Source organism: Pogoniulus pusillus, chromosome 2 (genome assembly GCF_015220805.1).
Source record: "Pogoniulus pusillus isolate bPogPus1 chromosome 2, bPogPus1.pri, whole genome shotgun sequence".
NCBI classification, from domain to species: Eukaryota; Metazoa; Chordata; class Aves; order Piciformes; family Lybiidae; genus Pogoniulus; species Pogoniulus pusillus.
Genome location: NC_087265.1, coordinates 20106017 through 20122937, shown reverse-complemented (window position 1 = coordinate 20122937; position 16921 = coordinate 20106017). Strand labels below are relative to the sequence as shown.

General features: G+C 44.1%; 1 protein-coding gene across 1 annotated transcript in view; it reads right to left on the bottom strand.

Moving 5' to 3' along the window:
- The window catches only part of HIBCH (3-hydroxyisobutyryl-CoA hydrolase), a 65419-nt gene that overhangs the window by 2389 nt on the left and 46109 nt on the right, over nucleotides 1-16921 (bottom strand). The window contains exons 10-13 of the mRNA XM_064157825.1: nucleotides 14417-14475; nucleotides 13341-13422; nucleotides 6861-6980; nucleotides 4829-4862 (exon numbers count right to left, since the gene is read on the bottom strand). Coding sequence (XP_064013895.1) covers nucleotides 4829-4862; nucleotides 6861-6980; nucleotides 13341-13422; nucleotides 14417-14475 — 295 coding nt within the window. The remainder of the gene's footprint in view (nucleotides 1-4828; nucleotides 4863-6860; nucleotides 6981-13340; nucleotides 13423-14416; nucleotides 14476-16921) is intronic.

Sequence of the window (16921 nt, the reverse complement as noted above, 5' to 3'; positions counted from 1 at the left end):
TAGTGCCTTATCAAAAGACAAGCCTCATGGAAGCCTGTGGTAAAAAAAATTAACTTGGAAACTTAGGGTTTTCCTCTATAGCCAACCCTTGGAAGTGCCTACAAAATAGAAGTGACACCTGCAATTACTAATGCTTCTGTAGCTGAAGACATACAGGAACTACAACTTCAGCTGGCATTTTCTAAAGAGAAAGGAGAACCAGAGCCTTTCTTCCATTTACCTCAAAATACAGGGCTGAGGAGTCCTTGGATACAGAAAAAAAACCCACTCATTTTTGAACAGAAACTCATTCTAGCCTGGAACAGGTTGCCCAGGGAGGTGGTGAAGGCCCCATCCCTGGAGGTGTTCAAGGCCAGGCTGAATGAGACTTGCAGCAGCCTGGTCTAGTGGGAGGCGTCCGTGCCCATGGCACATGATCTTTAGGGTCCCTTCCAACCCAGAGCATTATATGAATCTATCACAGTATCACAGTATCATCAGGGTTGGAAGAGACCTCACAGATCATCAAGTACAACCCTTTACCACAGAGCTCAAGGCTAGACCACGGCACCAAGTGCCACGTCCAACTTTGCCTTGAACAGCCCCAGGGATGGCGACTCCACCACCTCCCCGGGCAGCCCATTCCATGTACATCGAAGCTGCCATTCCACAGAGAGCAGAACCCACAGGAGCAGTTCTTTAGAAGAAGTGTGCTGTAGAAGTAGCTATTGAAAAAGTTATGATCCAGGTTAATTTTAAACTTTGTGAGCTGAATCCATGGATTGGTTTGAGTTAAAATGCATCATTGCCCCATTTTTTTCCCACTGAAGCAGCATTTGCTTAAGGATTTTCTTCAATTTCAGTTGAAGCTCACCATCTGGCCCAAATAATCTTGACTGTTATTCACAAAAGCCAGCACTGATCAGACATGCTTTAAATTAGGGAAGAGATAAAAAAAAGTCCATGTGCATACTACTGCAGCTTTGACTCTGAAACAGAGCAGTGATTGCTGAACATGCTCCATGATATAGCACTAATGTGTACTCAAGTTAACCTTTCTGTCTGGTTCTGTGACTAGTTTTATTCTGGTGGATAAGCTGAATGCTCCAAGTGGCCTCTCCAATGAAATGTCCTCTCCAGTGCTGCAGCCCTCAATGCAGGAAGCACATGGACCTGATGGAGTGGGTCCAGAGGAGAGCCATGAAAATGATCAGGGGGCTGGAACACCTCTCCTACAAGGACAGGCTGAGGGAGCTGGGGTTGTTCAGACTGGAGAAGAAGACTCCAGGGAGACCTCAGAGTAGACTTCCAGTACCTGAAAGGAGGCTGCAGAGGGACTGTTTACAAAAGCCTGCAGGGATAGGACAAGGGGCAATGGCTTGAAAAAGAGAAGAGCAGATTTAGATTGGATGTTAAGAACAAGTTCTGCACCATGAGGGTGGTGGAGCACTGGAACAGGTTACCCAGACATGTAGTCAAGGCCCCATCCCTGGAGATATTCAAGGTGAAGCTCAACAGGGCTCTGGGTGACCTGATCTAATGGAGGATGTCCTTGCCAGCTGCAAAAGGGGCTGGACTAGATGGCCTTTGCAATCCCTTCCAACCCAACTGACTCTATGATTCTATGAAACCTTTAATCTTCCATGAATTAAAATACTTGTTTTCTAAGAGCATCAAGCAAACAGCCCCTTCTGCAATACTTTCTTTGCATTTTGTGTTTCTCCAGCTTGAGGTGTCAGACACTAGAACAGAAATCCTGAAGACTTCTAAGGCTGGCTGAGGGTACTTCATTAAGATAAAAGTAACTGGATGCAGACGTGTTAATAGTTCTAAGAAAAATAATGACAACCCCAACCCCCTCTGTTCAGTGGCAGTGACTTCACTGGACTTCAGTTAGTGTTCTACTGCCCAGCTGCATTCAGCACAGTCAAAATCACTGACATTTCTAAGCACCTGACATTGTTAACTGAAATGAAATCTCTCTACCCACTCACTGACTGCAGGGGGGTTTGTGTGCCCAGGCTAAGGCTCACATCTGCCAACTGCCAGCACTGCAGGGGAGAGGGCAGAAGCCAGATAGAAATAAGATCTTTGCAGGATCAGCAGTATGTAGAATCCCATTTGAAGTGCACACATCGTTACGAGGCTAATTTAACAGATTTTTGTCTCTTCAGGCTGCTGAGAGTGTTGTAGTTAACCTGGGTGTGTTTTTAGCACTGGCTTCAGAAAACGACCACGTTTCTTATGCAGTGAGAATTAAAAGCCAGAGCTCCTGAAAATCACCCAGGGCTACACATTTCTTATTTTATGTATTATTCCATAAATCAAGGTGAAAAAGGGATACCTAAAGTGTTCAAAGACCACATTTACTGTTACAAGGGAAAATGCTGATGAAAGGTGATCTGTGTATTTTTATGCTTTAAGGGTTTTGGCTTTTCTTTAGTAGCTTTTTGGGCAAACTTGTTGGCTAGCAAATGATCAGTCTAGTGAAAGAAAATTAGCTAAAAATGAAATTCTGATCTCAGGTCAGAGTACTTTTAAAAACCTTTTAAAGTGCTTCCCCAGCATGCCTATGAAAGTGATGGTTTGAAGCAAATCAAAGCTGTTCTTAAAACTTCACCTTCAAGAAGTAAAATCTGACTATTACAGCTCTACTTTGTGGTAGGTCTTCCTGTGATAGGCAAGGTTAGCAACTGGTGCTTAAATGCTTGAAGTGTAGCATTTCAGTAAAGAAAAAGCTAATACTGAAAGTAACTTTTTTATCATTTTCATTTTGACTCAAAATTGCTTGATCCTAAGAAATATTTTACATTATTTCCTACTAAAAAGGGTCAGATTAGACCCAACTACAAAAATGATCTTGACCTTGAGTGAGAACCTGCACCACTCTTTACAAGAGAAACAATTTTAAGGAGACAAATCTGAGAACAGGGCATCTGCAGAACAAAAGTGTTTCAAGAGCAAACTGTTGTTATCGCTAATATTCACAACCCTGTCAGTGCAGTTGGACCTTGGTGTTTTAGGGTTTGTATTTTTTCTTCTTCTGATATAGCTAAGCCTTTGCTACATCTTCTGGTATTAAAAAAGCAGCTTTCCAACTGCTGTTCTGGCAGCTGTTTTCTTTACAAGCAGTTTGTGTCATTTACTGGCCACAGTGACAAATGATTTTTGCATTTGCTCTCTACCATATCCCCAGATGGTTTAATGACCTTGCAAGGTCACTACAAGTGGGAATTTTTGGTGCTCATCTGACTCTGGCTTTGAGTTTTGTCACTTCCTCAGTAACATTTCTGCAGCTTATGTGGTGATTTGGAATATATCCTGGGAATATTCTTTTCAAGCTATCTTTGTCCTCATTCCCAACACCACGAAAACGATGTATGTCTGGTAAATTCCTCAAAGGAGTCTCTGCTAATAAGTGCAAAAGATGACTTAGTTAATATGTGAAATCTTTTCCATGCCATGCAAACTTGGCATCTTTCACCCTGGGCTACCTTTAATAAAGGATTACTGAAAGTGAACACTCAAATTAACATCTGTTACTCAAGTAGATTTTACTTTCAGAAAGACAGACAGAAAAAAATGAGGAGGAGGTGCTAAGATGTACTCCAATATGTAAGTGTGTGAATTAACAGCCAGGTTCCTTCAGTCCCAAAGTGTTATTCATCCAAATGTCTTGTACTGTAAGCTCCTTGGAAAACAAAATGCCTCTGCTTTGCTTCATCTTGTGCTGAATAGGCTGTAAATAACTACTACAGTTTCTAACAGATGTGACATTGGGTTTACCAAACTGCGTAGTGAATCAGCAGTAGAATCAAGGACAGAATCTAAGTCTGTCCCTCAGATGAACTTTGCTGAGCTGCTGCTCTACTTCTCTCACTACCCTTGACCAATGCCTTAAAATGCTGAATTATTTACATAAACACTTTTAAGATATAAGATACCTCTACACAGAGATATTTTTGACGTGGTGAAAGCAGCCTCTCTGTTTTAACAATGTTCTACACAAGGAGCTGCTGCGGACTTTTGAGTCTTAAACCCATCCTGAGCCAGCAACTGCCAACACTAACTCTGGAGACACAAGTGATACACATAGCTACTTGCTACTGTCAGTATGAAACAAATTTTGAACTTTCCCAATGAACTGGTGAAACCTTTTGATGGTGCTGTGTTATCATGTGGAATAATGACAGGAAACAATTTAAACAAAGCAACGACATGCCCCTCACTTCAAGAAGGATACTGAGGCACTGGAGCGGGTCCAGAGGAGAGCAACAAGATTGGGGAGGGGGCTGGATGGAAAGGCTGAGGGAGCTCAGGGTGTTCAGCCTGGAGAAGAGACTTAGAGGGGACCTCATAATTCTCTACCTGAAGGGAAGCTGTTGTTAGGTTGGGGTCAGGCTCTTCTCCCAGGCAACAAGTGACAGGACAAGAGGGCATGGCCTGAAGCCAGGGGAAGTTTAGGCTGGATGTTAGGAAGCACCTCCTCATGGCAAAGGTGATTAGGCACTGGAAAGAGCTACCCAGGGAGGTGATGAAGTCACCATCCCTGGAGGTGTTTAAGAAAAGACTGGATGTGGTGCTTGGTGGCATGGTTTAGCTGATGTGGTGGTGCTAGGTCATAGGCTGGACTTGATGATCTCAGAGGTTTTTTCCAGCCTCAATGATTTTGTGATTCTATTGCTATCAGACCTGGGAAATAATAATAAATTCTGGCCATACAGGAGCCCAATAAGCAAAAGCTGCAGCAAACTGGGAAGTATTCCCTGGGCTTCAATTAGTCTCCAGAGAAGCAACACAACAGAGAGTTTGCATATGATTGAGAAACATTTCTGGTGTGCATGCTTACCTGCTCGAACCCCTTCATAGAAGTCATGGCCTTTCTGAAAGATAAAAACCCCAAAACTATTAGCACATCAGCTTCTATTTCTCTCATCTCTTCCTATCTCACTTCTGCTCAAAATGCAAACTTCCATAGGATTCACAGAATCCTGTGGTTTAGGTTGGAAGGGACCTTAAGGATCATCTAGATCCAAACCTACTGCCATGGGCAGTGACACCTTCCACTAGACCAAGTTGCTTAAGGCCTCATCCAAACTGGCTTTAAACCCCTCCGGCAGGGAGAATCACCTCCCTGCTCCTGCTGCTCTCACTGCTTTGGATGCAGCCCAGCACATGGCTGCCTTCTGGGTCTCAAGTACCCATTGCCAGTTCACTTTGAGTTTTTCCATCAACTGACACCCCTAAGGCTGCCTTCTCGAGACTGCTCTCAAGTCACTCCTCAGGATCTCAAGATCCTCAAGTTCTCAAGAGTCATTTAAATACCACTTGTACTGTTCTCCTCTAGTCTCACTTACTAAAGATCTGTAGAGCCTCTTGCTTAAATGCAGCCACAGCTCTAAAATTGTATCAGTCAGGCAAACTGCAGTTATCAGTCAACTTTCACAACACAGAGGGCGTGCACTGGGTGTCTCATAAATTCTCCTGATGAGTTTAGCATGGTGAGGATCATGCAGAATTAGAAATTCTTCAGAGAAAGGCCGGTCTTTAGGAGCTGAAACATATTCTGCTTACTCAGAACACTTTGCAGTTAAATGCAATCCTAGAAACATGGAGTTATTTTTTGATAAATTTAAATGGAACATTTAAATCCATAAGGATGCTTCAGTTGCAACTGAACAGCAAGGCTTGTTTCAGGAGAAACAGCGCAAGGGTCCCACCAGGCACTATAAGTTATCAGAATTAGAGATATATATATTCTTGAACTGTCATCCATTAATTTAATCATATATATAAAAATTTTACTTTAAAATGTGAACAAAACTAATAAGGAAGCTTTGAAGAAATCCATTCAAATAATTCAGTTAGCAACTCTGTGCTACTGAAAGGGTCACTTCCTCCTGTGTTTGTAACCCAAAGTGCTCATCCCTTACTACAAATAGTATCAAGATCTCTTTATAAATTCTCTTTAATAGATCTACCCATTTTATAAACCTCTTTAATAATTGTCTCACAGCATTTGTGAAAGGCAGTGATATGCATGTTCACAGGTTGTATTGGGTTGGAAAAGACCCTGAAAGGTGATCTTGCCCAACCTCCCTGCAGCCAGCAGGGACACCTCCAACTACAGCAGGCTGTCCAGGGCTACATCAAGTCTAATCTTGAATATCTCCAGGGACTCTCCTCAACCACATCCCTGGTCAGCCTGTGTTTCACCACTGTCATTGTAAAGAATTTCCTCTTGGTGTCCAGCTTAAATCTGCCCTGCTACAGTTTCAAGCCATCACCCCTTGTCCTATCCCTCCCAGCCCTTCTAAACAGTCCCTCCCCAGCCTTCCTGTATGTCCCCTTCAGAGACCGAAATGTAGCTACGAGATCTTCCCTAAGCCTTATCTTCTCCAGTCTGAGCAGCCCTAATTCTTTCAGTCTGTCTTCAGAGGAGAGGTGCTCCAGTCCTCTGATCATCTTAGTGGCCCTCCTCTGGAAAACTCGTCCTCTGCTCCAAACATATACATATAAAACCATTTCCATCCTGCTGATGGGAATTGAGGCACTGAGGACAAAGTAATTTAAATAGGAAATTTATTTGAGAACACCAAAGTTGTGAAATTATGGTCCAAATATAAAACTTTCTATGCTGTAACACTATCATAGTTGTTTCCAAAGCCCTCTACCATTTCCATCTGACCATCATTAACATAGTCTTCTTCAGGATATAGAACTGGAAAAAAAAGAAAGCTTTGGCCAAACAAACACACAAAGAAGAAAATAAAAACCTCTAAATTGTGAGCCCTTGATATAATCTATGCCAGCTTTAGCCTCTAACAAACTGGCTACTCCTGCATGGCTGGGAAGAGACAAAGACTCAGCTGCTTGCTTACCATGCATGCTTGGCTCAGTCTGTATTCCATCATGAGTACCTCCTGTAAGCTCATGGAAGCTCCTTCTCTGAGCTGTCTGAGAGCCAGCTTTAGGGACGTAGGTGACATCTTGTTAATAGTCTGAGGAAGACATTACCAGTTATTTTTATTCTCTTCAATTCAGACACATTTGCAAGCCTGTTAAGCTTTGTGAAGTAAATTATGGCAGCCTCCTCCCTGAGCCCACTGATGTGATACCTACTCTGCCTGCTCCCTCCCAGCATGCTGTCACACCAAGTGAACTTCCTTGTATAAACTTCTATCAGCAAGATCTCTGGGCTGTCTGCCATTACTCGTGGAAAGCATACAACTACTAAAGTCACATCATCTATGATCAAATTACTACTAGCCAGAGAATCTAATACAGCTTGAAAGCCATTTACAAACAGCTCCTCTGAAGTGGTACAGTGAGTGCTGCAAGCAATTGCAATGCTTTTTGGTTTTAATGTCATCTACAGGTGGTCTGAAATGCTCTTGGGTGCTACTGATATTGTAGCTGTGCAGCATTTTGGTTTTATTTGGTACTGCAATCAGAGTAGTGAGGTAGTAGCAATGGGAGAGTTACGGTCAGTGGCACAGTCCAGATGGAGGCCTCCATCCAGATGAGTCCTTCAGGGCTCGGTACTGTGACCAGTACTAGTCAGTGTATTCATCAAAGATCTGCACAAGGGCACAGAGGGCACTGCCAGCAAGGTTGCCAGTGACATAAACCTGAGAGGAGTGGCTGACACACCTGAAGGCTGTGCTGCCATTCAGCCAGACCTGGACAGGCTGGCAAGTTGGGCAGGGAGAAACTGAGTAAAATCCAAAGAGGGCAAGTGTAGAGTCTTGCATCTGGGAAAGAACAACCTCAGGGACCAGTATAGGCTGGGGACTGACCTGTTGGAGAGCAGCATAGGGCAAAGGGACCCACTGGACAGAAGGATGCCCATGAGCCAGCAATATGTCCCTGTGGTCAAGGAAGCCAATGGCATCCTGGGGTGGATTAGATTAACCACAGGGTCAATAGGTTGAGAGGTTCTTCTCCCCCTCCACTCTGTCCTGTTGAGGCCACATCTGGAATGTTGAGTCCAGTTCTGAGCCCCTCGGTTCAAGAACCTCAGAGAACTGTTTAAAACAGTCCAGCACAGAGCCACAAAGATGTTGAAGGCAGTGGAACATCTCCCTTGTGAGGAAAAGGCTGAGGGAGCAGGGGCTCTTCAGCTTGGAGCAGAGGAGACTGAGAGGTGACCTCAAGCATGTTTATACAGATGTGAAGGGCAGTGTCAGGAGGATGGAGCCAGGCTCTGCTCATTGATGTACTGCGATAGGACAAGCGGCAGTGAGTGCAAGCTGGAGCAAAGGAGGTTCCCCATGAAGTTAAGGAAAAACTTTTTCACTGTGAAGGTGGCAGAGCCCAGAGAGGTTATGGAGTCTCCTTCTCTGGAGACATTCAAAACTTGCCTGGATGCATTTCTGTGTGACCTACTCCAGATGTATCCTGCCCTGGTAGGGCGGGGTTGGACTTGACGATCTTTTGAGGTCCTTTCTAACCCCTAACATTCTGTGAGATTTGCCACAAACTTCAACAAGTTGCTTTATGATCACCTGCAAAGACTAGACAATATATGAAGAAGATTGTGCAATAAAAATACAGGAAGCCATCAAATACAGAAGTGTATTTGTCCAGGCTTCTTGTCTGGGATCAACAGATACTGTGGAGATTTAGCCCTACACTGCTTTGCTGACAGGAAGCCTAGAGGTCTTGCCTTCCTTTAACTGAGCTACAGGCTGTAAATGTTACGCATCTGACAGGGTCTGTTTAAGGCACACAAACAAATGCTGTAAATCAAGCTCTCATGACTATCCTTCAACTAACAGCATGCCAGTAAACAGTAGGGGGAAGTGGGAAGAAAGACACAAAACACTAGTCAAGAAAACAGAACTGAGCTTTAAAGCTTTCCAGGTTGTGGGGGTAAGAGGCTAAGTCTCATTGTTGCTGGTCTGTTTTCCTACTTTAAACAAGATTCTTCTTCCCCTGTAAAGCCAGCTAAAAGCTCTGTATTATTCATAAGACAATAGACATTTTCTTTTAATTAGGCCATTTGTACCACTACTGAAAAACAGCAGATGGTAAGATTTACCTCTTTACATTATGTTCATTGCAGAGTGGAGAGAGACCTTACAGAGAGGCTGAAATGGCAGGTTTCCAGTCATCAACATTAATACATTTTTCTGGCTCCCAATTATTCTTCATCCCTCTCCAGACACTGGCTGATACAGTAGTGACCCATTTTGCCTAGTTAAGCTGGAAAACATGCAAGCTACACAAGCAGGAGGCTGTGCAACTGTACCTTAAAAGCACTGGTTCTGGCATTCTGCTGGAAAGGTTGGTGCTGGTCTCGTCACACAGGTAATTAGTGACAGAACAAGAGGGAATGGCCTCAAGCTGCACCAGGACACGTTTAGACTTGACATCAGGAGATTTTTTTTCCCAGCAAGAGTGGTCAGGCACTAGAATGGGCTGCCCAGGGAGGTGGCTGTGTCACCAACCCTGCATGTGTTTAAGGGTCATTCAGATGTGGTGCTTGGGGATGCGGTTTAGGGTGAACCTTGCAGAGCAGGGTTAATGGTTGGACTTGGTGATTCTGAGAGTCTTTTCCACCCTGTATGTTTCTATGATTCTGTGGCCACTTCACTTGAGAGAGAAGCCAGTGTAGGATAAACTAACACTGCCTCAAACTGTCAACATTTCATAGATTCATAGAATAAGTTAGGTTGGAAGGGACCTTTAAGATCATCTAGTTCCAGCCCCCCTGCCATGGGCAGGGACACCTTCCACTAGACCAGGATGCTCAAAACCTCGTCTAACCTGGTCTTGAACACCTCGAGGAAAGGGATATCCATGACTTCCCTGGGCAACATGTTCCACTCTGGTAAAGGTGAGCTGCCTTTCAGCAGATGAAGAATCTAGCTCTAATTACAGCCTATGTAAGTCTCAGATGGACACCAACTCTTAACCAGACCCTGTATTTCTTGTAATATGCTCTTGCTGGCTTGACCTTTCAACTGGACCTTTCCTCCTTTTGAGCTTCCCATTCTGACATTGCTAGTCTTTGCTCAGAGCAGGTTATATGGTACATGGAGTGCAACCAGAGGGCTCCATAGGTGAAATGGCGAGTTCTTTCTGGTCAAAGAAAGCATCAAAACAGGGAAGATCTGAAAGCAACACTTAACTAGTCTAGTGCATCCAGCAGCTGCCTCATGTTGGCATATCAATGAGGGTGAAAGTGGAGGAGGGACTGCCAGAAATCAAGCCGAAGGAAAAGGAACAAGGAAAGAAATTGGGTAGGTGTAATTGCAGAAAAATGAGTCACTGGTGTATCTATAAATAAATTCTTTTGCAAAGAGGAAGAGGGGATTGGTGCTAGGGAACAAGCCTGAAAATAAGATAGGCTGAAGTGGGGAATACTTAAGTACAAAGAAGCCTTCATACAAGTATTTGGCATCTACACCAATATCTTGATCCCAAAAGCTACAAGCTGAAGTTGCAATAGACCTGAATTCCAATAAGGCACTATCAGAAGGCCGCTGAATTAAGTGGCACTGACTCAATGGAGTCCCTCACACGAATAATAGCTACACTACCGGCTGCACCTTTTGTATCCCAGGATCACTACAGCGTTCAGCCTGAGCTGCTGAGGGTCCTTGAGGGAGGCTTTCTTTACCTTAGAAACAAAGCAAAAAACTCTCCCAGAGGTCCAGCCTATCACTTTGCTTCCAGTAGATGAGGACATGCACCACTTCCCCAGGTACCAAAGTGTTTGACCATCTGCACCAAAGGTTCCGAATGAGCTTTGACAAAATAAGAGCATCTAGCCAAAGCACCACAGGAAAGCTGCTTAAGGACAGATACATCACTCTCTTACTGCTCTGGTGAGAGCTTCAGAATAGAATCACAGAATGGTTTGGGCTGGAAGGGATCTCCAAAGGTCATTTAGTCTAAACCTCTCTGTAGTGTGCAGGGACATCCTCCACCAGGTCAGGTTCCTCAGAGCCTTGTTGAGCCTCACCTTGAAGATCTCCAGGCGTGGGGCCTCAGCTACCTTCCTGGGCAACCTGTTCCAGTGTTCCCCCACCCTCACGGTAAAGAACTTGTTCTTAGCATCCAATCTAAATCTGCTCTTCTCTCATTGACCCTCATCCTATCCCTGAAGGCCTTTGTAAACAGTTCCTCTGCAGCCTTCTTGTAGACCTCCTTCAGGTATGGGAAGACCCTCAACCTGCTGGCCATGCTCATAGTGCACCCCAGGATGCCATTTGCCTTCATGTCCATGAGGGCACATCGCTGGCTCATGACTGGGGGCAGATGTGGCTGGGTTGGAGGGCAGAAGGGCTCTGCAGCGGGACCTTGACCGCCTGGACAGATGGGCAGAGGCCAATGGGATGGTGTTCAATAGCTCCAAGTGCAGGGTGCTGCACTTTGGCCACAACAACCCCATGCAGAGATACAGGCTGGGGTTGGAGTGGCTGGAGAGCAGCCAGACAGAGAGGGATCTGGGGGTGCTGATTGATACCCACCTGAACATGAGCCAGCAGTGTGCCCAGGTGGCCAAGAGAGCCAATGGCATCCTGGCCTGCATCAGGAATGGTGTGGTCAGCAGGAGCAGGGAGGTCATTCTGCCCCTGTACTCTGCACTGCTTAGACCACACCTTGAGTATTGTGTTCAGTTCTGGGCCCCCCAGTTTAGGAGGGACATTGAGATGCTTGAGCGTGTCCAGAGAAGGGCGACGAGGCTGGTGAGAGGCCTTGAGCACAGCCCTACGAGGAGAGGCTGAGGGAGCTGGGATTGGTTAGCCTGGAGAAGAGGAGGCTCAGGGGTGACCTTATTGCTGCCTACAACTACCTGAGGGGTGGTTGTGGCCAGGAGGAGGTTGCTCTCTTCTCTCAGGTGACCAGTGCCAGAACGAGAGGACACAGCCTCAGGCTGCGCCAGGGGAGATTTAGGCTTGAGGTGAGGAGAAAGTTCTTCACTGAGAGAGTCATTGGACACTGGAATGGGCTGCCCGGGGAGGTGGTGGAGTCACCGTCCCTGGAGCTGTTCAAGGCAGGACTGGACGTAGCACTTGGTGCCATGGTCTAGCCTTGAGCTCTGTGGTAAAGGGTTGGACTTGATGATCTGTGAGGTCTCTGCCAACCCTGATAATACTGTGATACTGTGATATTGTGATGATGAACTTGTCCACTAGGAGTCACAGGTCCTTCTGCGTGGGGCTGTTTTCCAGCGTATCAACCACTAACCTGTGCCGATGCAGGAGTTATTCCTCCCTTTGTTTAACTAAAGTTAAATCAAAGCTGTTGTCAGAGAAAAGCCTCTGTTCTATCCAACTTTAAGCAACATTTCACAATTTTACCAAGCACCTAAACACAAACACTTCAAAGGAAAAAGAAAACACACATTACTTATAAATTAATATGAGCTGCTGCTTATTTCTGAGGATGAAGCGTGCATTCAGACTAATCACCACATCCAAAACTTAAAAAGATGAAAAAAAAGGCCCCTTTGTGATGACAAATGACTTCATATTTACCCAGATGAGATATGGAAAGGGAGAAAAAAGAAAACATTGTTCTGGCCTTGGTTTACTCCAATTCTTGGCAATAAAATGAAAAGCTATAAAAGGAATCTTTGTCACCAACAACACCCTGGTCATGGTGAGGGGAAAAGGGAGTTCAAAGTTTGAACTATTTTGAAAGATCACAGTTTTACACAACAGATTGGAATTCACATTTTGTGGTTTTACAGAGGAATATTCTTGTCTGAGTAGAACTATTGACAATCCCAAAGGATTCAGCACAAGAAGGACGTGGACCTGACGGTCCAGATGAGGGCCATGAAGATGATTTGGGCTGTAGCACCTCTGCTACAAGGACAGGCTGAGGGAGCTGGGGTCGTTCAGAGTGGAGAAACAAAGGCTCTGGGGAGACCTAATAGTAGCCTTCTAGCACCTGAAGTAGGCCTGTAAGAAGGCTGCAGAAGGACTGTTTACAAAGGCCTGCAGGACAAGGGACAATAGAGAAGAGCAGACTTAGATTGGATGCTAGTAACAAGTCCTTTACCATGAGGGTGAGGGAACACTGGATTGCCCAGGGAGACATTTGAGGCCCCATGCCTGAAGATATTCAAGGTAAGACTCTACAAGGATCTGAGCAACCTGATGTAGCAGATGTCCCTGCTCACTGCAGAAGGGCTTGGACTAGATGACTTTTGGGAGGTCCCTTCCAACCCTAACTATTCCATAATTCTATGACTATATGTGAGAACCCAAAGGTCTCAGTCCAGTGTTTTACTGGTGTTACATAGTATGAGTTATGTTAGTAAGACTAAATTCTGCCTCATGTTAAGGAAGTACAGAACCAGACTTAAGATCTCTTAATAAAAACAACATAAAAGACATTACCTCCAGCTGCTTATTGGCAAAAGCAGAACCATCTTGCTTTAATTTTTTTACAATTTCTTCCATGCTGTTTCCTGAAAAAAGACTACAAGGGAAAAAAATCAATGAAACAATAAATGTACGAACTGCTTCAGCTTCCCTCCCCAAGAAGTGTGAGTAACACAGAGATTAGAAATTGAGTGTAACTACCAGAACCAGCTTCTCTTAGCAGCTGTTGTACTGCTCTGTTGTACACTTCTAAGTAACTCATTTCATAGAATCACAGAATCATAGAATCAACCAGGTTGGAAGAGACCTCCAAGATCATCCAGTCCAATCTCCTCCCCCTTAACAACTCTTTAGCATTTCTGCAAACCTCATCTTCAAAATCTACTATTGATCCAGAAATCTTCATTACTACTATCAGTCTTACCTGACTCCCTGGAGGTATTCAAAGCCAAGGTGGATGAGGTCTTGAGTTACCTGGTCTAAGTGGAAGGTGTCCCTGTCCATGGCAGGCGAGTTGGAACTGGATGACCTTTAAGGTCCCTTCCAACTCAAACCGTTCTATGAGTGTTTGAATCTGTATTTTCATAACACATCAAATCTTCATCTGTCAGCTCCACTCTGCTAACCTGGTGCCAACATCTTTTGCATCTAAACTCAGTTACTGGCACTCTTCTTTGGGAATTTTAGCTGCTGCTTATCATTCTCATTTATTTCTCCTTTCGTTTCTGATACAGAGAAGTTCCAACCATCTGAGAAATGGCTTTATACCAATGAGTATAAACATGCTGTGTAACATCTCCTGTCCAACTGAGTAATTACTCCCACCAATCTCTACAGAAAATGTTCATTTTAACATGACACGGGGTAGCTGCTTAGTACAATGGTGTATAAATCAGGCAAATATGCTCCAGTATTTAATATACTGATGAGGGGAATATTTAATGACCTTCAGATAAAGCACCCTAGAGACAAAAAAAAGTTTAAATGACTAACCTGAATTTAATTTCAATCACCTTCTCTGTGGAACACTCCTACTAATACTTCATGTTCTCTACCCAAAGGAACACAAAAGAAGTGAGATTGCTGAATACCTGTTAATCTTCTCCATATGTTCATCAAGTACAAATGGCTTGTCTTGATCAGCTTTGCTCTGTTTAGAAAGCAAACAAGTATTTTACTTGATTAGTTTAGACTGGAAAGCTTGTCAGAATTGAAAAATTGAATGACTTTTGTACAGAAATAGATTATCAATATCTGAAGGGGACTGACAGGAAGGCTGGGGAAGGACTGTTTAAAAGGGATTGTGGTGACGAGTGGCAACAGTTTGAAACTGGAGCAGGGCAGATTTAGGTTGGACCTCAAGAGGAGTTCTCTACAGTGAGAGTGGTGAAATACTGGAACAGGTTACCTGGGGTTGTGGTTGAGGCTGTGATCTTGGCTACACTCAAGATCAGACTCTCTGTGGCCCTGGGCAGCCAGCTCTAGTTAGAGGTGCCCCTGCTGACTGCAGGGCAGTTGGGTAAGATGACTTTTGAGGGTCCCTTCAAGCCAATGCCATCTGCGAATATTCATAAGCCACTGACATTTGTAATGAATGCCAATTTTCCAGTGTGTATAAATGACTTGAACTTGTCACTTTATCTTGTGACTGTTGAAAATGTCACCTCACAATGCACTGCTTGCTTTCAGCTAATATGTATGCCTGTTTGGCTCGGTGTTGTCTTGTACACAAGTAATCATGATTATTCTGTCAGTGCATTTCTATCCAAATGTGAAGATAAATCTATTTAAAAACCTGGAAATATTTCAGAAAAGCAGCTTTGATTTCCTTAATTAGCCAGGTAGGTGTATTTTATTTACAAAGCAAAACACAAGCCCACCACCTGAAGTACTGATCCAGTTCTGGAGCCCCTGTTGCAAGAGTGATATGGATATGCAGGAAGGTGTCCAGAGAAGGGCCACAAGGATGAGCAGAGGGCTGGAGCATCTCTCCTATGAGGAGAGACTGAGGGACTTGGGGCTATTCAGTCTGGAGAGGAAAAGGCTCCAAGGTGACCTTATTGTGACCTTTTAGTATCTTAAGGGAGCCTACAAGAAGGCTGGGGAGGGACTTCTTAGGATGTCAGGTAGTGATAGGACTGGGGGGAATGGAACAAAGCTAGAAATGGCTAGATTCAGACTGGATGTTAGGGAGAAACTCTTCAGCATGAGGGTGGTGAGACCTTCGAACGGGTTGCCCAGGGAAGTAGTGGAAGCCCTATTCCTGGAGGTGTTTAGGGCCAGGCTGGATGAGGCACTAGACAGCCTGATCTAGTGTGAGGTGTCCCTGCCCATGGCAGAGGGGTTGGAACTAGACAATCCTTGTGGTCCCTTCCAACTCTGACTGATTCTATGATTCTGTGAACAAACCTACCACAACAAACCCCACATTTCTCTTTCCTGTCTATTCCCTGTCATTTTACAGTATTTTATTTAGACAGCTAAAGGGTGTGAAAGATCTGTTGACCATCTCCTATCTTGTGGGTTTAGGATGTTAGCAGATGTTTCAGTAAAAGCAGCTGAAGCTGAGAGAGGTTCTCTGTCATTTCAGCTCTGGTAACTAAAAATACACAGCTTCCTCTTCCATTTAGTGTCAACTTCTTATGCAGCACACTGCAACATATAATCACTCTCATTTTGTAGTTTTCTATTTTGTCCAAATAATCAGTACTACTATGTAAATTAGCTTATCCCATTTAGTTTTCTAATTAATTCTTTATATGTGATCTTAATCAATCCAAAACAGAAATAACAAGAGTAGGCACTGCTGATTTTAAAGCCAAAGAACTGTGAAGTAATAAAGGGATTGGCTGAAAATGGTGAATTTGGCTCCAGAAGTTTCATTTCCTTTGAAATGTAATGACAATGTGCATCTAAGCAGCTAAAATGGCCACTGGATAAACTGACTGTAGAGCCCAAACCTTTTCTTTTTATGCCCATGGAGATAATATAAATTGTATTTTATCAATACAGTTACATTCATCTCCAAAATAACAAGAGAGAACTTTGGGGTTGTCCACTGGGAAAGCAGCACCTTTCTGCCCCTGAACCCAGAGAGGTTGTTGAGTCTCCTCTGGAGACCTTCAAAACAGGCCTGGAAGCTTTCCTACATGGTCTGCCCTGGGTGATCTTGCTCTGGAATGGGGGACTGGCCTAGATGATTTCCAGAGATCCCTTCAAACTCTTAACATTCTGTGAGTTTGTGAAAATATTGCTTAAAGACCTCAAATGCTTTCCCTACAGCATATCTGCACTCTGCTGATACCTACCCTACTGAGAACTGCTGTGCCTATCCAGTCTTTCAATTCTCTCAAGGTTACAAACATACAAAATAAGTGAGGAATTAAAGCAACAACTTAAGCCTTTAAATTCAGGCTTCACATCTGGAGTGCAGATGGTATGCATCAAAGTAATGCTAAAATTTACATTCAATGCACTGAGCTAGCAAAATATTTCTTCAGGCTGATAAAGGGATGGAAATAAAGCAGTGAGCAGCACAGCATCTAATAACTGGCACTGCAACTTCTGCAGCCTCTGGACTAGCCTCGCAGTCCTAC